The 22,385-nt window shown below is 42.1% G+C and overlaps 1 protein-coding gene across 1 annotated transcript in view; it reads left to right on the top strand.

Moving 5' to 3' along the window:
* LOC133114960 (uncharacterized) overlaps window positions 1–22,385 on the top strand; it is a 43,769-nt gene that overhangs the window by 3,146 nt on the left and 18,238 nt on the right. Inside the window, exons 2-3 of the mRNA XM_061224660.1 lie at window positions 177–1,056; window positions 17,073–17,185. Coding sequence (XP_061080644.1) covers window positions 177–1,056; window positions 17,073–17,185 — 993 coding nt within the window. The remainder of the gene's footprint in view (window positions 1–176; window positions 1,057–17,072; window positions 17,186–22,385) is intronic.

Raw genomic sequence — 22,385 nt, 5'->3', positions numbered from 1 at the left:
CTATGTAAGAAAAGATTGTGAACTTGTGATTTTTATTCTATGATGCTAATAAATGTAATACAAATGGAAGCCCTCTTGCTCACAAGAAGGGAGTGCGGGAGAAATTACCCAGGGATCTGTTGTGTAAAGTAAACCGTTTTGGAGCCCTGGCTCATAGTGAAACCTCTCCCCCTCAGATTAGACCAGCACTTCAGAATGACCTACCTGTCCAGGGGATCAGCACAGCAGTTCATCGACCAGTTCAGCCAGAGCTTCTCCAAGATGCAGCAGTTCCTGGAGGCTCTGGAGAAAGAAGCAGTGCAGCTGGACAGGATGAAGATGGGGGCCAGCATCTTCCGCATTTTGTGCAGTGTTCTGGGCTTTGTGGGAGGCATTTTGTCCGTTGTGTCTGTTGTGTCCATTGTGTTATTGCTGAATGTCGGCTCATGCCTGGGGATCGCCGGTGCCATAATCGGCATATTGATATGTTGCATCGAAATCGGTTTCAACTTTTGCCATGGCAAAAAGATAAAAAAAATCTTTGAAAACTACTCTAAAGATGTGAAGATTATGCTGGAGTGTCTGGAGAAAGCAGCCAGTCCCATTATACGCAGCACGGTGCCAGATGTGCTGAATGTTATAGCTACTGTTCTGAAGGCCGCCAAAATTACGTATTCCCTGATTAAAGTTATAGATATCATCGCGGATGCTTCCACCCTCGGAGCCGAAGAGGTGGCCTCGAGTACAGTCAAGGTAGTGACTCAGGAGGTCAAAGCTGCCCGAAACATCACCAACATGGCAGCCAATCTCACCGATATCAGGCAGTTGGCTAAGGGCACTCCCCCCGCACGAAGCACATGTGACCTTGTGTTGATCATCGGCAGCAATGTCTTCTGCATGGGCATGGACCTCTATTTCATCTACAAAGAAATAAAGACCCTGGCCAATGGGGACAAGAGCGATGTGTCAAAGGTCATCCGCAGGAGGGCCAGTCTGTTGAAGACCGAGCTGGATGCATGGGAGAAGATCCATCACTCTCTGTGCACTGGGTTATCGAGCTTCGAAACGAGTGAGGAGGTCCTACAGAGGCCATTTTACACCTTGCATGAAGAATCCAGTTAGGCTGTAACAACTGCAACTGTTTTGACACCTGGGGCCTCATTTTCATAACAATGTTATGATCAAATTGTATCTTAAATTGTGGCTTATGCAGAAAACGATGAGTGAGTAGTTATTTCTGAAATCCGACTTAGAGATGAATTCATAAATACATCAATGTAAAGTTTTTATGAGAGGCAAGTTAATTGCCAGGCGGCACGGATGGTGCAGTGGGTAGCACTGCTGCCTCAGAGCAAGGAGGTCCTGGGTTTGAATCCCCGTCAGCTGGGGCCTCTCTGTGCGGAGTTTGCATGTTCTCCCCGTGTTTGTGTGGGCCCCCTCTGGGTACTCCGGTTTTCTCCCACAGTCTAAAGACATGCAGGTTAGGCTGATTGGAGAGTCTAAATTGCCTGTAGGTATGAGTGTGTGAGTGAATGGTGTGTGTGCCCTGCGATGGACTGGCGACCTGTCCAGGGTGTATTCCTGCCTTTCGCCCAATGTATTCTGGGATAGGCTCCAGCCCCCTTGTGATGCTGTTCAGGATAAGCGGGTTAGGATAATGAATGAATGAATGAATGAATGAATGAATGAAGTTAATTGCCTGCTGGTTTTACTGAGGTGCTGCATATTTGCTTTAAGAATAGTATTTTGGCAATAGAAAATGCAATGTGGAGGAAAATGCACAAGATGGGGTAAAACACATTCACATTTGTAATGTGGAATTTAATATATGTAATATGGAAAGATTCGATTTAGCCCTGTGCATATCATGGATATTGACACGGCTGGAATGCAAACTGACCAATAGAGACAATTAGTAATGGGAACGTTCGTTCATTTCGGAGAGCTGGATCATTTGGCTACGTTCGTTCAAAAGATTTGTTCATTCCCCTTTTACTATTAATTTAGTATAATGTGTAAACTCGCCTCACAGCAAGGAGGTCCTGGGTTCGAATCCCCGTCGGCCGGGGCCTCTCTGTGCGGAGTTTGCATGTGTCTGCGTGGGTTTCCTCCGGGTACTCCGGTTTCCTCCCACAGTCCAAAGACATGCAGGTTAGGCTGATTGGAGAGTCTAAATTGCCCGTAGGTATGAGTGTGTGAGTGAATGGTGTGTGTGCCCTGCGATGGACTGGCGACCTGTCCAGGGTGTATTCCTGCCTTTCGCCCAATGTATGCTGGGATAGGCTCCAGCCCCCCTGCGACCCTGTTCAGGATAAGCGGGTTCAGATAATGGATGGATGGATAATGTGTAAACTGCCACCAAAGTGTAATTTACACAAATATTTTTACTTTTTGGATTGCACCCAGACAGTAAGTGATTGGATCTGGCCCAAAGTAAGTTGGTACGGGCACAGATCCGGTCCGGCTACACTTCCTATGTGGGCAGCTGGTCAATACATTGATCTGTTTAATTATGCTATGCAGTATGGATGATAGCCTAGTGCAAAAAATCCATCTGCTTAGTAGCCAAAATAATACATCAGCAGGTTTTTTGGATAGCATTAATAAACATCTTCCAAAGCTTCATTTCAGGTTTCTTAAGAAATTGTAAGCTATGCGACATTGATGTTAAAGTTAAATTACATAGGCTACAATTACAATTGTATATAATGTAAATTAAACTTTAATGCAATTAAGACAACACCTGAAATATAGCCTATTATTGCAGCCTATACTACCAACAAAAATAAAATGACATCATGTACATTGCATTACATTACATTATTGGCATTTGGCAGACGGTCTTATCCAGAGCGACGTACAACAAAGTGCATACCCATAACCAGGGCTAAGTGCGCTGAAAGACCCTAGAGGGAAGTACAATTGCTACCCGTACAACAAAGATAAGGACCAGGGCCTATTTTTTTAATTTTTTTTTAAACAACAAATAAACAAACAAAGCAAGAGTGACCAAACTTAACTATCCAAATACTGCTTACCTAGCCAACTAAAAATACCGAAACACTACGTAAATCACAAAGACAACAATTAAGGATCACAGGGAGGTAGGGAGGGATGGGGAGAGGTGCTGCTTGAAGAGGTGCGTCTTCAGTTTGCGCTTGAAGGTGGGGAGAGATTGTACAGTTCTGACCTCAACGGGGAGTTCATTCCACCACCGTGGAGCCAGAACAGACAGTAGTCGTGAGCGTGAGGTGGAGGTTCGGAGAGGGGGAGGTGCCAAGCGGCCTGTGGAGGCTGAACGAAGAGGTCTGGCAGGGGTGTAGGGTCTGATGATTTTTTGTAGGTAAGCTGGGGAAGACCCCTTAACTGCTTGGAAGGCTAGCACCAATGTTTTGAATTTGATGCGAGCCATGACAGGCAGCCAGTGGAGGGAAGTAAGCAGGGGGGTGACGTGTGAGTATTTGGCAAGGTTGAAGACCAGACGAGCTGCTGCATTCTGGATAAGTTGGCGGGGTCTGATGCCGGACGCTGGGAAGCCAGCCAAGAGGGAATTGCAGTAGTCCAGGTGGGACAGAACCATCGCTTGGACCAGGAGCTGGGTCGAGTAGGGGGTGAGAAAGGGGCGGATTCTCCATATGTTGTATAGGAAGAACCTGCATGACCGGGTCACCACTGCAATGTTCTCGGAAAGGGACAGTCTGCTGTCCATGACCACGCCGAGGTTCCTTGCACTGGGTGATGGCGTGAGTGTGGTATCCCCGAGGGAAATGGAGAGATCCAGGTGGGGAGAGGTATTAGCAGGGATGAATATCATTTCAGTCTTGCCTGGGTTGAGCTTTAGATAGTGGTTATCTATCCAGCTCTGGATGTCACTCAGGCAAGCAGAGATACGGGCAGAAACCTGTGTATCAGATGGTACGTTGTGGTCTTTTCAAAACCATTCATCACTTTTATTGCATAGCCTAGCAGACCATATTACAGAAAATTAAAAGACAACATGATTTAGCTAAATATTATCTGTGATATAACTATCCAGCTGGTCCACAGAATGCTGATGGCATTAACGTTACGCCCTACGGCTCAACTGTGTTGTACTTTCAGTTCAACACCAGCTCATGGCTCGTTCATTCATTCGTTCAATGGCTCTTTTGGCTCACTCTTTCGTTCAGTCATTCAATGGATCTTTTGGCTCACTCATTCGTTCATTCGTTCAATGGCTCTTTCGGCTCACTCGGTCGTTCAGTCATTCAATGGCTCTTTTGGCTCACTCATTCGTTCAGTCATCCAATGGCTCTTTCGGCTCACTCATTCGTTCAGTCATCCAATGGCTCTTTTGACTCACTCAATCAATGGCTCTTCGGCTCTTCGTTCACAAACTAGTTCACCGGCTCAGTATGGCTCCACGGCTCGCTGATGTAGGTACGTACGCTCGTTCATTTGTGGTTGTTTGATTGGCATTTCGGTAAGCCTATCGGCTTAATCACAGAATGCTGTCCTGATACCCATTGGACACTGCAAGTCTCTAAAAGCACTGTCTTTGGCTAAGGGGGCGGGCTGATCTCAGCATTTGGGGAGAGAGCCAAATGAAAAGCCTTGGCCTAGTTCGTTCATTTAAAAATATTTGTTTGAAAAAAGATTTGTTCGTTGATACTTCCCCGCTGCATTAGATATGGTGTGAACTATGCTCGATGAGGCAAGTGCAGCGAAATTAAAGGCTATTCCGCTATCCAATTCCAGATGTAGACATGACAAATCAAATGACTTGGAAGAACAGCTCATTGACTAAATAAAAGAAATGCTTCGCACGGCAGGTGGATGAGGCCACTGACAGCCACAAGGACTGACTGCTTGTTAACTGCTTGTGCGCTGTATCAATTCAGTCACTGTGGTTTTTTATTCTAAAAAGTTTAACTTCTGTTTTTTTTTCACTATTAAACTGAAACAAAGATATAAAGCTGAAAGAAAAAATGAAATTAATGTTTTTCTTAGTGTTGTTTTTCTGTATAAAATTTTAAACTACCTTGTTTTCCATTATTCAACATCGTTAAGTGCAAACATTTTACAATATTATAGATTAGCATTCATAGAAAGAGGGTTGCATTATGATGGGGGGGCTGAAAATCTTTGTAGTTTCGATGGGGGGCCTGACAAAAAAAGTGTGAGAACCACTGTATTAAGCACTCCAAGAGTGAAAACAAAACACAATGAGGTAGCTTTTAGTCATTCTGCCTCGTGCATCTCAAATAAACTCCCTGTAGAACTCAAACAGGCCTCAAAACTAGGCAAAAAATGTCCTGCAGTATCTATGAGTGAACACCGAATGACTCTGATTTACTCTTTTACTTTTTATATCTTATTTTTATGATTTTATTCTTATTTTTATTCTCATTGTGTTATATATACACTTATTTTTATTCTTATTTTTTATACACTTTTATTTTTTTGTTCTGTATTTGTATGCTCTCTGTAAAGCACTTTGAATTGTCAGTGCTGTATGAAATATGCTCTATAAATAAACTTGCCTTGCCTATTATTTTTTATATATGCTCACTGAGCACTGTAACTACCAATATTTTCTTAAGCTCAAAGTATTAGGGGGAGTGGTTAGCCAAAAGATGAATACGTAATGGAAAAGTCAGGTCGCGCCACAAGTATGTAGCCACAAGTATGTAGCCACAAGTATTTCCTAATAAGTCTATGAGAATGTGTAAGCCAATCACAGCAGAAGGGGATGTGACCAGAGACCAATCAGAAGCAAGTAAACAACTGTGGCGCCCCAGGATGGGACGAGACCACGCCTTGAAGAAAGGAGGAGCAGAGGCCTCACAAGCATATATAATGACAGTGTGCCGGGTGGATCATTGGGTTGTTCTGCAGACACCACGGCTTTTGTAACTTGATTATATCTCATGGAATAAAAGCCCATTATTCAGCACTTTGCTGCCAGACTCCTGATTATACGATAGAGGGAATTTGGACAAACTCTTGTCATTTACATTATTACATTATTGGCATTTGGCAGACGCTCTTATCCAGAGCGACGTACAACAAAGTGCATACCCATAACCAGGGGTAAGTTCGCTGAAAGACCCTAGAGGGAAGTACAATTTCAACTGCTACCTGTACAACAAAGATAACAAAGAACAAAGAAACAAACAACAGAGCAAAAGTGACCAAAGTTAACTATCCAAACACTGCTTACCCAGCCAACTAAAAATACCAATACACAAAGCAAGTCACAGAGACAACAATTAAGGTTCACAGGGAGGTAGGGAGGGATGGGGAGAGGTGCTGCTTGAAGAGGTGTGTCTTCAGCTTGCGCTTGAAGGTGGGGAGAGATTCTACAGTTCTGACCTCAACGGCGAGTTCGTTCCACCACTGTGGAGCCAGAACAGACAGTAGTCGTGAGCGTGAGGTGGAGGTTCGGAGAGGGGGAGGTGCCAAGCGGCCTGTGGAGGCTGAACGAAGAGGTCTGGCAGGGGTGTAGGGTCTGATGATTTTTTGTAGATAAGCTGGGGAAGACACCTTAACTGCTTGGAAGGCTAGCACCAATGTTTTGAATTTGAAGCGAGCCATGACAGGCAGCCAGTGGAGGGAAGTAAGCAGGGGGGTGACGTGTGAGTATTTGGGAAGGTTGAAGACCAGACGAGCTGCTGCATTCTGGATAAGTTGGAGGGGTCTGATGGCGGACGCTGGGAGGCCAGCCAAGAGGGAATTGCAGTAGTCCAGGCGGGATAGAACAATCGCTTGGACCAGGAGCTGGGTCGAGTAGGGGGTGAGAAAGGGGCGGATTCTCCGTATGTTGTATAGGAAGAACCTGCAAGACCGGATCACTGCCGCAATGTTATCGGAAAGGGACAGTCTGCTGTCCATCACCACGCCGAGGTTCCTTGCACTGAGTGACGGTGTGAGTGTGGTATCCCCGAGGGAAATGGAGAGATCCAGATGAGGAGAGGTATTAGCAGGGATGAATATCATTTCAGTCTTGCCTGGGTTGAGCTTTAGATGGTGGTTGTCCATCCAGCTCTGGATGTCCCTCAGGCAAGCAGAGATACGGGCTGAAACCTGCGTATCAGACGGCGGGAACGAGACGAAGAGTTGGGTATCGTCCGCGTAGCAGTGGTAGGATAGCCCATGTGCAGTGATCATAGGGCCAAGGGAGCGAGTGTAAAGAGAAAAAAGAAGCGGGCCTAGGACTGAGCCCTGGGGAACTCCTGTGGCGAGGGGCCGAGGTGTCGATACCGAACCAGCCCAGGCAACCTGGAAGGAGCGACCAGAGAGGTAGGACTCAATCCAGTCCAGGGCTGTGCCACAGATGCCCGTTGCTGACAGGGCAGACAGGAGGATGGAGTGATCCACAGTGTCGAAGGCAGCAGAGAGATCTAGAAAAATGAGGACAGAGGAGAGGGAGGCTGCTCGTGCGGCATGGAGTGACTCACTGACGGAGAGGAGCGCAGTCTCTGTCGAGTGGCCCGATCTGAAGCCAGACTGATGGGGGTCTAGCAGGTTGTTGTTAGAAAAGAAAGAAGAAAGTTGAGTAGAAGCGGCTCGGAAGAAGATATACCGGGCAGTAGTTCTGGATGGTGGAGAGATCCAGAGTAGGCTTTTTTAGCAGCGGAGTGATGTGGGCCCTCTTGGAAGATGCCGGAAAACAGCCGTAAGACAGGGAGGAGTTGACAAGGGAGGTGACAAATGGGAGAATGTCAGGTGTGATAGTTTGGAGAAGAGAAGAGGGGATAGGGTCAAGGGCACAGGTTGTAGGGCAGTGGGAGAGCAGGAGTTGAGAAACATCAGAGTCTGTAAGGGGGGAGAAAGTGGAAAAGGAAGGGATGGGCCTAGAGGGGGGGAAGGGCACAGTGAGGGGGGCGGTGGTTGTCATCTTTGGGGAACCACGACGGTTGCTAAGCAACGGTATTGCTAACGTTAGCTCGCAATAATGTATCCCCACTCCACTAGCTAAGCAAGGTATTAACCTTAGGTAACTTACTAGCAATCCCCACCACACTAACGTTAGCTTAGCAATGCTATTGCAATAATGTACCCCCACTGCACTAACGTTAGCTAGCTAGCTTGCTAGTTTACGTTACCCCTGACGACACTGACACAATTTGTCTTTGTTGTAGATGTTTATCTAGGCACTGTCAGATAACGTGCAGTTAATTAAATAACTCATAGAGTCGTTATGGGTCATCATTTTCTTCGCCGAGGTTTGGTGGTCTTCTGCAATGCCGATCACAAAACACAGAACAAGAATTTAAAAACTGGCACGTAGTGCAGCTACTTTCATTGCAAATGTTTAACCAGGTGTGAATAGTACTGTCTTCTGTATAATACTGTCTGTATTTTCTGTATTATTAGAACAATGTATGCCTCCTGCCTTCAGTGTGTACCAACAAATTGTTACCAACCATCACCTAGAAGCTCTGTATGTGTAATACCTGTTGTGAGTAGATTTATTTTGATTGTTGTTGAATGTGTTTAAATTGTATGCTCACTCACCAAATGAGAGTGTAGATGTCGTGAAAGTAAAACAACCAAGAAATACACGTTCATAATAAGATGCATGGGCATAATGCATACATGGAAATGTGAAGATACTTATGTTATATTTTGCCTTGTCTGTCTTTTGCAGCATGCGGGCAGGTATATGCATGCTTTTCTGATGTGGCACGCATCTGCCACACAATCAGCGGGGCACGAACCTTTGTGGATTTTATTAGAAATTGTGTTAAAAGGAAGCGAGCACCCGCTGATAACACACTGATAACACTCCCCCGCGTAGTCTTGTTTTGCAACTAAAAGACAAGGCCGTTAACATTGTAAAGTCAACTGCATTACTGTGCTCGAGAAGTATGTTTGATATGTGGGAGTGACTCAGGGCTTTCCTTGTCTCAGAGACGCCTGGAAGGTGGCAGCTTGTAGAACGTGAAAAATTGCCCAATAAAGTGACACAAGTCACCGCTTTTGAGTTAATGATAGGGAGGGCTATGACCTTGCCAGGAGACGCCCCTCCACATTGGATGGAAGATAGCGGGGGGTGACAGGTGGAGACACTTGTCTCAGCTAAAACCTGTTCATTAGGTGGGGTTATGTGCTTTCACTTCTTTTCACTGTTCCAGGAGACAAGTGAGACAGGATCCACAAACAGCAGAGAGAGCTGGGGGCCGTGACCAAGGCCAAACAACAAGAAAAGCAGCGGCAAGGCGCCAGAGTGGCCGTGGGCCTCGTGTCTGCAGTATTCCTGGCTTTCCTGATCGTGGTCGCAGAACTAGGTCTCAGAAGGGCGATTTTAACCGAACCTATTTCTTCTTCTTTGCAAGCGACCCCGCACCGACAATGTGCGCTGCAACTGAAGGCTCAGCTGTGCCGGGCCATGCTCCAAGTCGAGGATGATGACTCCTCCGAAAGGCTGCATGTCATAATCGCCTAAGCAAATGAAAGGGGGCAAGTGGAGCCAATTCAATCAGCATTTAGTGAACTCCCTAGAAATGCAGTAATACGTTGTATTTAGTTTGTTTTTGTTTTCTGTCCTTGGGGCGAGCCGGTCCAGGGTGTAGTCGTCCTCAGGATAAGACCGGTACGGGCGTGGTACGACAAAAGGTCGTCCATGCGCATGTGTCCTCAGACACCTGGTGAAGACACCCCTTTCCCCTTTCCACCTGAGCATGACAACTGGGAGCCCACCTCTGCCCAGCTGCACATTGTGTTTGCTGGGAGGGGGGACTGAGGGGCCGTGCACAAAGGACTTAATAAAACCATTGAGCTAATTACCATATTTCTTACCTCCCCCAGTGTTTCTGCCTCCACTACATGCACTGGCAAGCTATTCCACACATTGACCACTCGCTGTGTGAAAAAAAACTAATATCTGTGTGGAATTTATCCTTTGCCTCTATGTCCTTCTTATAGTGTGGTCCCAAGAACTGCACACAGTACTCCAAGTATGGTCTAACAGGAGTAGGTTAGGTGAGTATAACTTCCTTGGACTTATAATAAAGTCAAGGACATTGGGTGTCTGATATGCTGGTACAGCTGGTTTCTCCAAAACTCTTAATGATTCATGCCAGAAGTCTATATGTAAGTGGCTTATAATCAATATATCACATGTTATCCAATCAAATGAACCTAGAACATTAATTACAGCTGAGCTAATGAAAACGCAAGAAACCACAGTGAAAACTGTTGAAATGAAAGCAAAGAATGCAATGTACATTTACTCACTTAAAAGAGAATATTAATCAAATGTTTAGTATGTCTGTATATTAGAAAATAATATTAGAAGAGAATATTAATCAAATGTTTATTATATCTGTATATTTTCAACGATTTTCTGCTTATAAGTTTGTGTTAGAAGTGCATAAGTGACCCATGTGTAATCTAAAGTTGAGTAAAATAATTAATATGAAGAAAGTACCAAAAATGATTATTATGCTGCAAAAAGTACCAAAAATGATCTATAGGTCATAGAAAGTTCTGGAAAACACTATATAGTGAATAGCACCCTGTTTTACATGTTTCCCATGTTAATGATTCCAGTTTGTTAGAAGAAACAGCCTACAAAGCAAAGTGTATGTAATAAAATACTTTTTTGTTTTGGAAATCAATAGGGTGATTCTTTAGTAAAATCATATGGAATATATTCCTATGAATATTTTTTCTCATGAATGTTTCTGCCTACATATTTACAGTGCTTGACATATCCACTGAAGTCAGAAAATAAAGTCCAATATAATGTAATAAGTATGAAATGATTTGCCTGTCTTTCAGAGAAATATATTGTGTACTGGAACGTTAATTTCTGTATTTAATTTTAGACTGTTAAGAATGTAGTTTATTTGGATTTCACCGACTGGGTAAGCAAAATCAGTAGCCATGCTACTCTTTCGAAATTGCTGCAATATTCTTACACTCAATAAAGTGAAAACATTTTTTTTTTAGTTTAAAAAATTTAGTTATTAAAAAAGTCAGTCAAATGCAGAATGTAATAAAATGGTAATCTGAAATGTCGATGTTCTAGTGTCGGGGACTGGCGGAGAGCCAAGAGCAACTAAGGGTAATCCCTTCTAGAATGTAAAAGGAATAAAATAAAAGGACGACTGGAAAATAAAGCAACCCTTAAAAACCAGGGCCAAAAAAACCCCATGTAAAATATGCGTGTGGGCCTTTAAAACCAATGGGTTGGTTTCACAGAGAAAGATTAGCCGTAATCCCGGATTTAATTCAGTTTTGTATGGAGAATCTCCTTTTAAAATAAAATTAGGTGAAACTGGCCCTATATGACTGGCCCCGTTAGCATAGGAGTTAGTCTTACTCTGAAATTACGCCTTGAAATTACGCCTTGAAATTACGCCTTGAAATTACGCCTTGAAATTACGCCATGAAATTACACCCTGAAATTACGCCCTGAAATTACTAAATTAAAACCAATGGAACATTGGTTTTCCTGTAGTTCATAACACCACTGTTCACTCTGTTTCACAAAGCAGGATTACGGAGTTAGCTGGTAAAACCCAGAATCCTCATAAATCTGAGACACGGATTGAAGTGAAAGGAACTGCCAGTGTTACTTCTTTATCACACACTGGTATCTCTTTCCCCCATTTTCTGCTGCCCGGCTTCTGCTCTTTTCCAATTTTACCACTTTTACCATCCATAACCATAACGTTAATGGCATTTGGCAGACGCTCTTATCCAGAGCGACGTACAGTTGATTAGAATAAGTAGGAGACAATCCTCCCCTGGAGCAATGCAGGGATAAGGGCTTTGCCCAAGGACCCAACGGCTGTGCAGATCTTTTTGTGGCTACACCAGGGATCGAACCATGACATTACATTATTGGCATTTGGCAGACGCTCTTATCCAGAGTGACGTACAGTTGAGTAGACTAAGCAGGCGACAATCCTCCCCTGGAGCTATGCAGGGTTAAAGGCCTTGCTCAAGGGCCCAGCGGCTGTGCGGATCTTATTGTGGCTACACCGGGATTCGAACCACCGACCTTCTGGTTCCCAGTCATTGACCTTCATCCACTAACCATCCACTAATCATTGTTCTGTTTCTGCCCTCCTCCCACTGCTTTGAGCTCCGAACTGGAGCATAATTATTATTTGTATAATTATTAATTTAATATATTAATTTAATTTATTTATATACTGCATATAACACTACTGTCAAACTCACTGTTTGCCCAGTGCTGGTCAGAAGCAGATGGGCTCCCCCTCTGAGCTTGGTTCTGCTCAAGGTTTCTTCCTGTTAGTCGGGGAGTTTCTCCTTGCCACTGTTGCCGTAGTCTTGCTCTGAGGGGGTCTTAGGCCTGGGCTCTTTGTAAAGCTGCTTTGTGACAATCTTTTAATGTAAAAAGCGCTATACAAATGAAATTGAACTGATACTCAATCTCACCAGTGTGGGTGCACGCTTTTGTTCCAACCAAGAAGTTCCTCACCTGTTTCTACTGATCAAGGTCCTTAGCAGAGCCTCTAATGCAGGGGTCGGCAACCCTGGTCCTGGAGAGCCGCAGGGTGTGCTGGCGTTCGCCTCCACCTTAAAATTAGCAACCGATTCAGACCCAAGAAACCAGGTGAGGTGAGTTAACTGTGTAATCAACGGCTTTCATTGATGAATTAATGCCAAGTAACAACGAAAGCCAGCACACCCTGTGGCTCTCAAGGACCTGGGTTGCTGACCCCTGCTCTAATGGTTGACTAGTAGAATTGGGTGTGTAACTGCTTGGTTGGAACAAAAGCCTGCGTCCACACCGGTGCTCAAAAGTATCAACAGATAGGGACGATATACCGCCCCTTGGCCACTAGAGGGAGCTGATTCCCCTTTAATGAGAACCACTTTTCCGTTGTCACCGACGGACTGAGAGCGGGAGAGGCGACGGACAGAACCACAGAAGACGCTCACCTGGCGACCCACTCACGTTCGCATTTTAGGGGCATTTCGTCTTGGGTGGAACTAATGCAGGTGTATGGTTCGAGTTAGAACAATCTATAAATCTGCCTCATCACCAAGACGGTAAAAGTCACCCTCTGCTAATATATGCATCCCCCACTCATTTTTGACAGCAAATCGAAAATACTTCGACTCATATATTGTTGTTAATTCTGCGAATTGTACCAATTTAAAGTAAAAATCACGTATTGTTTTTTCGAGGTGGCTATTTCTATCACATAGACAAAGATATGATGTTTTTAATAATTTATTTTGACCTCACCATCATATTGCTAGTTGGAGATCCGTATGATTCAGTGCGCATGCTTAAGCTTTTTTAAGGTGCGCCTGGAAGAAAGTTACGACAGCGTGTATGGCTAATATGCCATCGAGATGATAAGAAAATGGTTTAACTAATTTAAATTAAACATTTCGGCATGTCATGATCTCATTTATTGCGTTTATTTGTTTATAGTCGTTGCATTATTAAATACTTTATTGCTATCCATTTTAATTATCCTATATAAATTGCACGGGTTGCATCGGTTTTAACTTTAACTTTAACTTGACAACTTAAATTAAACTTGTAATTTATCCTGCCGACATCTCTTACGGTCCTATATATGGCATGGCACTATTAATAAGAGATTTATTTAAAAACGTATGAAGAACTTCTAAAGAAGAGTGCATTGGAATAGCTCTTTCTTGATACCAAATAAAACGTCCTTTAATCGTTTTTTGTCCCGTTCTTTAAAATGTAATTATTCAACATCCAGATTGTGAAACAATACGTCAGTATATCAACTGTCAGTTATCCCATGAACATCATGGTGTTGGTATATATTTGTATTACGCTGTTTTGTTAAAATGCCCATTTGTGCTGCTTAAACTCGGGGATACACCCTTTTCCAGGTAAATCCAGGCCTACTTTTAGAGAATTCACTCTACAGTTGAGCTAATTGGTCCCTACAATGGTAGGCTAATCGTATACGTCCCCCATAGTAGCTAGGCGTGATATAATAAGTTACATAGTGTTTCTTACCTAGCTTGTGCATAGGCACAGCATTGCATTTTTATATTATTGTATTGGCCAGTACTGCACTTATGCGCTTTGCCATCCCTGTACATAGGATCTCCGAGATCGCCGTCGCTGTTGTGTAATTACCGTTTTCTTTTAGGGGTATCTGATTTGGTTGGCTGTAAAATAGCTGCCAGGTGATACTTTTCTCAATATCGTAGTGTTATTTGCAATCTGTGAACCGTTCTCAATCTCAGCAGTATGAAACTATAAAAATATTTGTAACGTATATATTTTGACATAGTTCTGCATGCATCTATCTTATATTGTATAAAAAGAAAAAATGAAAAAATGACTGTGTACATGGGGCACATTCCAAAGGTATTTTTTAAAATACATAGTTTACATAAAAATTTAATTGAGATTTCGATTTAAGGCTTCACGATGATCCAATCTGTTTTGCTTTAGAATTTAAAGTATGAATTGTATCACATTTCCTTTTTGAATTATTTAAAGTTTGGTTTCGTCTTTAACGAATTTATATATAATGATTTATATATATGAATATGTAATTTCCCATAAATTATTAATACATTCACAATGTAGCAAATGTTATATTTCCATATCTTTTTCCATCATAAAGTATAACAAATCCTTCCCAAACCTTGCAATTATCTGGTTTACAGGATAAATGCGATTAATAATTTTCTCGGACCTTATTGGTAACACAAGATACATTTTATGAAACGTCTTTCCAATGTAGCCTATATTTTTATTATGTGAATTCCAAAAACTCTTTACCATATGTGTTGTAGGGTTTTGGCACATTTTTGCAAAGGGAATTATCAAAACATGTTTCGTCTTGTGAATCTTAAATCGCAATTTGGCTTTAAATCAAAGATGCCATTATTTCCCAAGAATTTAATAAGTCCCGATGGCATAGCATCATATGCAATTGCATATTCTTTAATAGGTACTGGACTTTTGTATTTCTATAATTTCTGAATAAGTACTAAATAAATGGCCATTGTTATGAATCAATTGTGTTACCAATAACATGACATTCTTAACCTAATTATCAAAATAAAATGTTATTTTATATAGATATATCTTTGTTATACCGAATTAAACATCTATGAAGGGGAAGATTGCGGATATACACGATTAACCAAGACAACAGTGCTTGTTTATGAAAATCGAATAACTTCATAGGGACTGTAACATCAAAATCGGTACCAGGAAAACATTATATGGCACCAACATCATTGGCAATTCTAGGATGTACCCTGTACCAAGTACCATGATTTGTATTTTGATCTAATATAATTCTGAATCCATTGGACAAAAATACATTTAACCTTGGCGATATGAGTTACATCGCATGTTTTTACTCATATACTAGGGGTTTAATTCCTAAACATGAGATTTGATCTTTGCGCAATTCTACCATACCACTAGGTTTGTCTTTTAAAGCAAATAATTCACATGTTTTATGTTAATGATAAGTCCTGATAATAAAGACTATCAAGACATTCCAATGCTAATTTTAATTGTTTTTCATGTCTTACAAAGATGGTTGTCTGCCAATTTTTTTTTCGTTTGCCAAAATTAAATGAGCATTTAATTTCTTGATCAAATAAATGAATACCCTGAAAAGGTATTTTTCAACATGAAACAACATCTAATACAAATAGGAGAGAAGCTTGCTTTGTTCCTTTGTATATGAAATCTACGAGTGGTCCCATAAGGGCAATTAATAAAAAATAAAAAAAACCATTTAGGCAGAATTTTGTCTCCTTTGCTGCCTGGGTTCCCGTTACACTAGAAAAACAAAACTTCAAATTCCCATGATGAACACGGAGTGGCATAGTCGGTGCTACGCTCTGACACACACAAGAGGGCGGGTAATGTTGATGCCCCTTTCTGGACTGAAAGGAAAACCTTTTTTTTTTTAGTTTAGAATAAGCAGAAGCACTGATTTCATCTGTTCGTTTTTGTGCAGGATTGTGTCAAAAAAGATGACCGTAGCGTGTTGCCCATTCAGCTTTCAATGATTCTGGATCTGATCCCATTAGGGAGTGGCACTCCTTACCCCAACCCTGCTTCTGACTGCTCATGAAGGGCACTTAAACTGGTAAAACGATCATCACAAAAATAACATTGAACATATTCATTCTATATCATTTCATAACATGACATAGGTCGCACAATGAAACAACAGTTTTGGGAGCATTCCACTGAGGTGGCAGAATACGAGCACTGTCTTTTCATCAAATCTTGCTGACCCTGCGTCAACAATGTTAAACACACTCTGTTTCCTTTTGGGGGTCTGCGGAGAGGCGCACTTATGTAAAATACCCAACAGTATAAAAGTTTGAAACCGAAATCTAAGATTGATGTAGGAAACTTTCTTCCAATATCTTACATGGGACAGTCAATGTTTTGCATAGGAGACAATGTTTATTCTACTATAGTGCAGTGTAACATAAGAAGTATCAGTAACCTATAGGAGATTTGGTTGATTTTCAACTTTTCATTTGAATACAAGAAGAGGAATGAAAAGAAAGTAAGTGCCTAAACTTTCAGACAGCGAATTTGTAATAAACCGAAAGTCGTGTTGTTGACGAGAGTGCCTTCGGAGAAGTAAGTTCATCTCAGATTTGCGTGCAGTCGAGGAAACTCTTCCAATGATATATTTTATAAAATAAAAAATGTAGACTACAGCAAGACAATGTAGTGTCTTGCTGTAGCAATAGAAACCACTACCCTATAGGAAAATATGCTGTTCTTGGTCTTCGATTGTAAAATTGAAAGTTTTCGTGTTTTTGCCACTGTAGTTTAATGTTTGTAACGGATAATGTTTGTTTTGTCGCACCTATGGTTTCATTTTCGCGCTTTTTTTCGTGTGTGTGTGTCTGTGTGTGTAAAAATGCTTCTGAAAAGGAGTCTTTATTGAAAAAAATAAAATATAATAATAATAATAATAATAATAATAATAATTATAATAATACTAATAATAACTTCGCTCTCCGTCTTCGAGGAGGTGAATCCGGTGTGCCAGCTCCCTGAGGGGGTGAGCGCTGATGCCGTTCGTTCAGTCATCACCGCCGCCAGGCGATCCTGTCCCCTTTTGGTCCATTTCCAGAGAGACGACGGCAAATTCTTTATGCCCAGCCTGGTGAACGTGGACCTGCTGGCTTTCCAGCTGGACAAATACTTGAGGGTTTCCCAGGAGTTGTGTGAGAAGCTCCAGAAAAGGTATTTTTAATGTTTCAATCAAATCACAGCGTTACATACTCCTTGATTCTGACTCTGGTTTACGGGCGGGCCTAAATATGCCAAATTAAAAATGTCCATGGGTCATATCTCAGCTAATGTTATTCGTAATGTGTTTTATCTTTACAGAATGAGAAAGTCATCTCGGATTACTCTTATTTAGAAATAAAATTGCACTAAAAATACTATGTTTACTTTTGGAGATATACCTACCAAAATTGGTCCTTAGTAACCGAATATCTCCAATACAAAAATAGATGCATGTTTTCTGAGACCAGATATGAATTCTACACATGCAATTACCCCAAAATACAAATTTCCAAAGATATATGGTTTTTCCTTACAACGTTTTGGTTCTCATTTTGTGCAGTGATGCATTTTTTCATTGTCACATGGGCACATTTTAAATGGCTCTACCGGCAAAAAAATAAGAAAAATGGTAAATGGCAGGCAGTTATATAGCGCCTTTATCCAAAGCACTGTACAATTGATGCTTCTCCATTCACCCATTCATACACCGACGGTGATTGGCTGCCATGCAAGGCCCCGACCAGCTCGTCAGGAGAATTTGGGGGTTAGGTGTCTTGCTCAGGGACACTTTGACACAGCCCAGGCAGGGGATCGAACCGGCAACCCTCCGATTGCCAGACGACTGCTCTTACTGCCTGAACCACAGTCGCCCCATGGTGTATGAAGCTTCAATTGTCAGGAGGTCTATATCTCACCATTATCTACGAAGACAGAGAAAAAAACAAAACAAAAAAACAAGAGTTGCTGTGGAGCAAACTCATGGAGCTGACACGGAATGGGCTTTTTGCATTTGTGGAGTGCAGACAGACTCTGGAATCAGTGATTGAAATCGGATTACATTGGACACCTGCTGCTTTCATTGAGGTGCTGCATATTTTCTTCAAGAATAGGCATTTTGGCAATAGAAAATGCAATGTGGAGGAAAATGCACAAGACCGGGTAAAACACATTCACATTTGTAATGTGGCAATTTAATATATGTCATATTAAAAGATGTGTGAACATTCCATTTAGCCCTGCGTCTATCGTGGATATTGGCACGGCTGGAACGCAAACGGACTAATAGAGCGACTGGACCGGACCTATCCGTTGAATAAGCAACGGTACTAACGTTAGCTAACGTTACTAGCAATAATATATCCCCCACTGCACTAACTGTAGCTAGCTTTGTTTTTGATATATGAAAGTGCAGTTATTGAAATAACTCATAACAGCGTTAATAATAATTTGCTTCGCCGGGGTTTGGTGGTCTTGCTAGTATTTTGATGCGAGGATGTTGATTTGAATACTAATTTTGTAAAACGGAAGTGATCTCCTGCAGATAGCACTTCTCCAGCGCGGATAACACACTGACAACACTCCCCTGTGTAGTCTTGTTCTGCAACTAAAAGACAAGGCCGCTAACTTTGTTGGGGTGACAGTGGCTCAGGTGCTGGGAGCAGTCATCTGGCTGCAGGAGGGTTGCCGCTTCAATCCGCGCCCGGACTGTGTCGAAACCGGCTGTTTGCAGTGTTGGGGGCAGCAGCTGCCTACCTGGCATCACGAAAGGAAGGAAAGGGCTGGGCTATTGGGACATTCGCGGTTTTCTGGTAACAGCAGAGTCAAAACCTAAAAAAGTCAAAAACAGAAATACAAGTTTCACTTTCAGAGACCAGCCCAAAGTAGCAGTATCTTATAGGTGATTGCGTTACTTTGGTAGGCTCCTAGCAGCGATATGATGATAATGTTATGTAGATAACAGTGATCTACACACACAGAATGATATTAAAAGATGTGTGAACATTCCATTTAGCCGTGCGTATATTGTGGATATCGGCACGGCTGGAACGCAAACTGAGCAATAGAGACAATGGACCGGACCTATCCCTTGGGGTGGCCTGTAGTGTAGTGGTTAAGGTAAATGACTGGGACACACAAGGTCGGTGGTTCTAATCCCAGTGTAGCCATAATAAGATCCGCACTGCCATTGTGCCCTTGAGCAAGACCCTTAACTCTGCATTGCTCCAGGGGAGGATTGTCTCCTGCTTAGTCTAATCAACTGTATGTCGCTCTGGATAAGAGCCTCTGCCAAATGCCATTAATTTAATGTTGTATCATGAAATATAAATACCTTTTGTTGAGATTGTAAGCAATGGGTGAGTTGCAATTAATATGAATTATTATTATTGACAATATGACCATGAAGAAAATACAATATTAAAGCAATGTAGAAAGAGTGGCATGGCTACTCATTTTGCTTACCCACAGGTGAAATAAAATTATCCGGTCCGGTCACTCAGGAGGAAACGTAAGTAACACAATGAACAACAGAATATAGCTAAGTAAACTGGAAACGTAAACCGCCATACTCACCAACCCATTGACAGACCCAGAGGGTCTGTGCTGAACTGCTCCCCCCACTGGGGAGTTCATGGTTGGGAAGAAGCCTGGCCCAAGGGAAGAAGTAAGAACCCTAAAAGATCCTCAAATTAATATCCGGCTAACTGGTTATCATGCACCCATAACCTCACCCCCCGCCCCTAACCCATAGACCATCTCACAGTTTCTAATCCCTTCTCCTACCCAACACACCCTACAAGGAGAATGCACATACTGACATTATACAGCAAATACCTGATTTGATGATTAATGATTACACTGCTCACGTCTGCCTCGTCTTTGTGTATGGAGAATAAGTGTTTTGATTAGATAAGGGTGTTCGTTTGAGTAATAGTCTGTTTTTATGATTTTACATTAATGGCATTTGGCAGACACTCTTCTCCAGAGCGATGTACAACAAAGATAAGGATTTGGGCCTATTTGATCATCTGATTTTCTAATAAATTAATTAATATTGTTTTTATAATACTGCAACATGCAAATGTATGAATAAACTGCTTACCTGGCCAAACAAAACTAGCAAATGTAATTTTATGGAGGTACCTGTATTTTCATTTTTACAACCACCATCACAAAACCCAGAACAAGAATTTAAAAACTGCCACGTAGTGTACTTTCATTGCAAATGTTTAACCAGGTGTGAATAGTACTGTCTTGTGTATATACTGTCTGTCTCATTAGAACAATGTCTGCCTACTGCCTTCATTGTGCACCAACAAATTGTTACTAACCATCACCTAGAAGCTCTGTGAGGTGAATGTCCCCAGAATGTATAGTTTTGATTGTTGTTGAATGTTTGTAGAATGTATGCTCACTCTCCAAATGAGAGTGTAGATGTAGTGAAATAGTGGCTCATGCAGAAATCAGTGTTGCCATGGGAGCGGTCGTCTGGCAGTTGGAGGGTTGCTAGTTTGTTAACACCTACCCTCCCACTCGGGAGTTCATGGTTGGGAAGAAGCTTGACCCAAGGGAAGAAGTAAGAACCCTTTGGCTCTACCGGCAAAAAAATAAAAAAAAAAGGTAAATGGCAGGCATTTATATAGCGCCTTTATCCAAAGCGCTGTACAATTGATGCTTCTCCATTCACCCATTCATACACCGATGGTGATTGGCTGCCATGCAAGGCCCCGACCAGCTCGTCAGGAGAATTTGGGGGTTAGGTGTCTTGCTCAGGGACACTTTGACACAGCCCGGGCAGGGGATCGAACCGGCAATCGATCCTCCGACTGCCAGACGACTGCTCTTACTGCCTGAGCCATGTCGCCCCATGGAGTATGAAGCTTCAATTGTCAGGAGGTCTATATCTCACCATTATCTACCAAGACAGAGAAAAAAACTAAACAAAAAAACAAGAGTTGCTGTGGAGCAAACTCATGAAGCTGACATGGAATAGCCTTTCTGCATTTGTAGAGTGCAGACAGACTCTAGAATCAGTGATGGAAATCGGATTACATCGGACACCTGCTGGTTTCTTTGAGGTGCTGCATATTTTCTTCAAGAATAGGCATTTTGGCAATAGAAAATGCAATGTGGAGGAAAATACACAAGACCGGGTAAAACACATTCACATTTGTTATGTGGCAATTTAATATATGTCATATTAAAAGATGTGTGAACATTCCATTTAGCCCTGCTTATATCGTGGATATTGGCACGGCTGGAACGCAAACGGACCAATAGAGAGACTGGACCGGACCTATCCGTTGTATAAGCAATGGTACTAACGTTAGCTAACGTTACTAGCAATAATGTATCCCCACTGCACTAACGTTAGCTAGCTTTGTTGTTGATATATGAAAGTGCAGTTCTTGAAATAACTCATAACATTGTTATGAGTCATAATTTGCTTCGCCGGGGTTTGGTGGTCTTGCTAGTATTTCGATGCAAGGATGTTGATTTGAATACTAATTTTGTTAAAAGGAAGTGATCTCCTGCAGATAGCACTTCTCCAGTGCTGATAACACACTGACAACACTCCCCTGTGTTGTGTCATGCATTATTTTCATAGGACCCGTAAATTCTGGGTCTTGCCTCTTTGAACTCTTTGAGCTCATGGTTATTACCTCACCCCACTACCAGTCTGTACCTTGTTATTAATAATTTTCCTTTTTACTTATTTTAACGCGCAAGTTTTATTTAAATGTTTTATTTTTTAACTTAATTAACTTAATTAGCTTCTTTTTTCTTTTCTTTTTTTTCAGGTGCACCTGATCTAATGAGAGTCTAGAAGACAATTTGTCTCCAATGTCGACACTTTCACACATGCGCGCACACACACACAGACCCGCTACACAACGCCTCTATCACACTGGCCTGTTTTCAGCTTGCACTCTCATGGACAACAAAACATACCATATTACACAACAAGGCAATTTACTTTCGAGCTCAGTTCTTTTTTTTTTTTATACGTATTTACTCATAAGGCCTCTCTATTATTACAATTACAACTACTCCATCTATCTGCGCTTGGGACCCAGTCCCAGAGTGTTAGTATTACTACTAATCACTCTCTAATACTCTCAGTGCTTGGGACCCAGTCCCTAGAGTGTTAGTAAGAGCACGCCGGCTCAGGAGATGCCATACAGGCTCTCGTGTTTGAATCACTCTCGTCAGCCCCAAGTCAAACGTGGTACCTTTTAGTGATTTACTATGGCCTCACCTGAGTGTTCTTTTTTTTTTAGGATCGGGTATTGGTTACCCCACACATAAATGTCTCAGAACTGGACCGGATACCATCATCCTTCCCCATAGGTGATTGCTTACAATCCCTTCG

This window comes from Conger conger, chromosome 16 (genome assembly GCF_963514075.1).
Source record: "Conger conger chromosome 16, fConCon1.1, whole genome shotgun sequence".
NCBI classification, from domain to species: domain Eukaryota; kingdom Metazoa; phylum Chordata; class Actinopteri; order Anguilliformes; family Congridae; genus Conger; species Conger conger.
The sequence above is the reverse complement of the archived record's forward strand: the minus strand, read 5'-3'. Positions and strand labels throughout refer to the sequence as shown.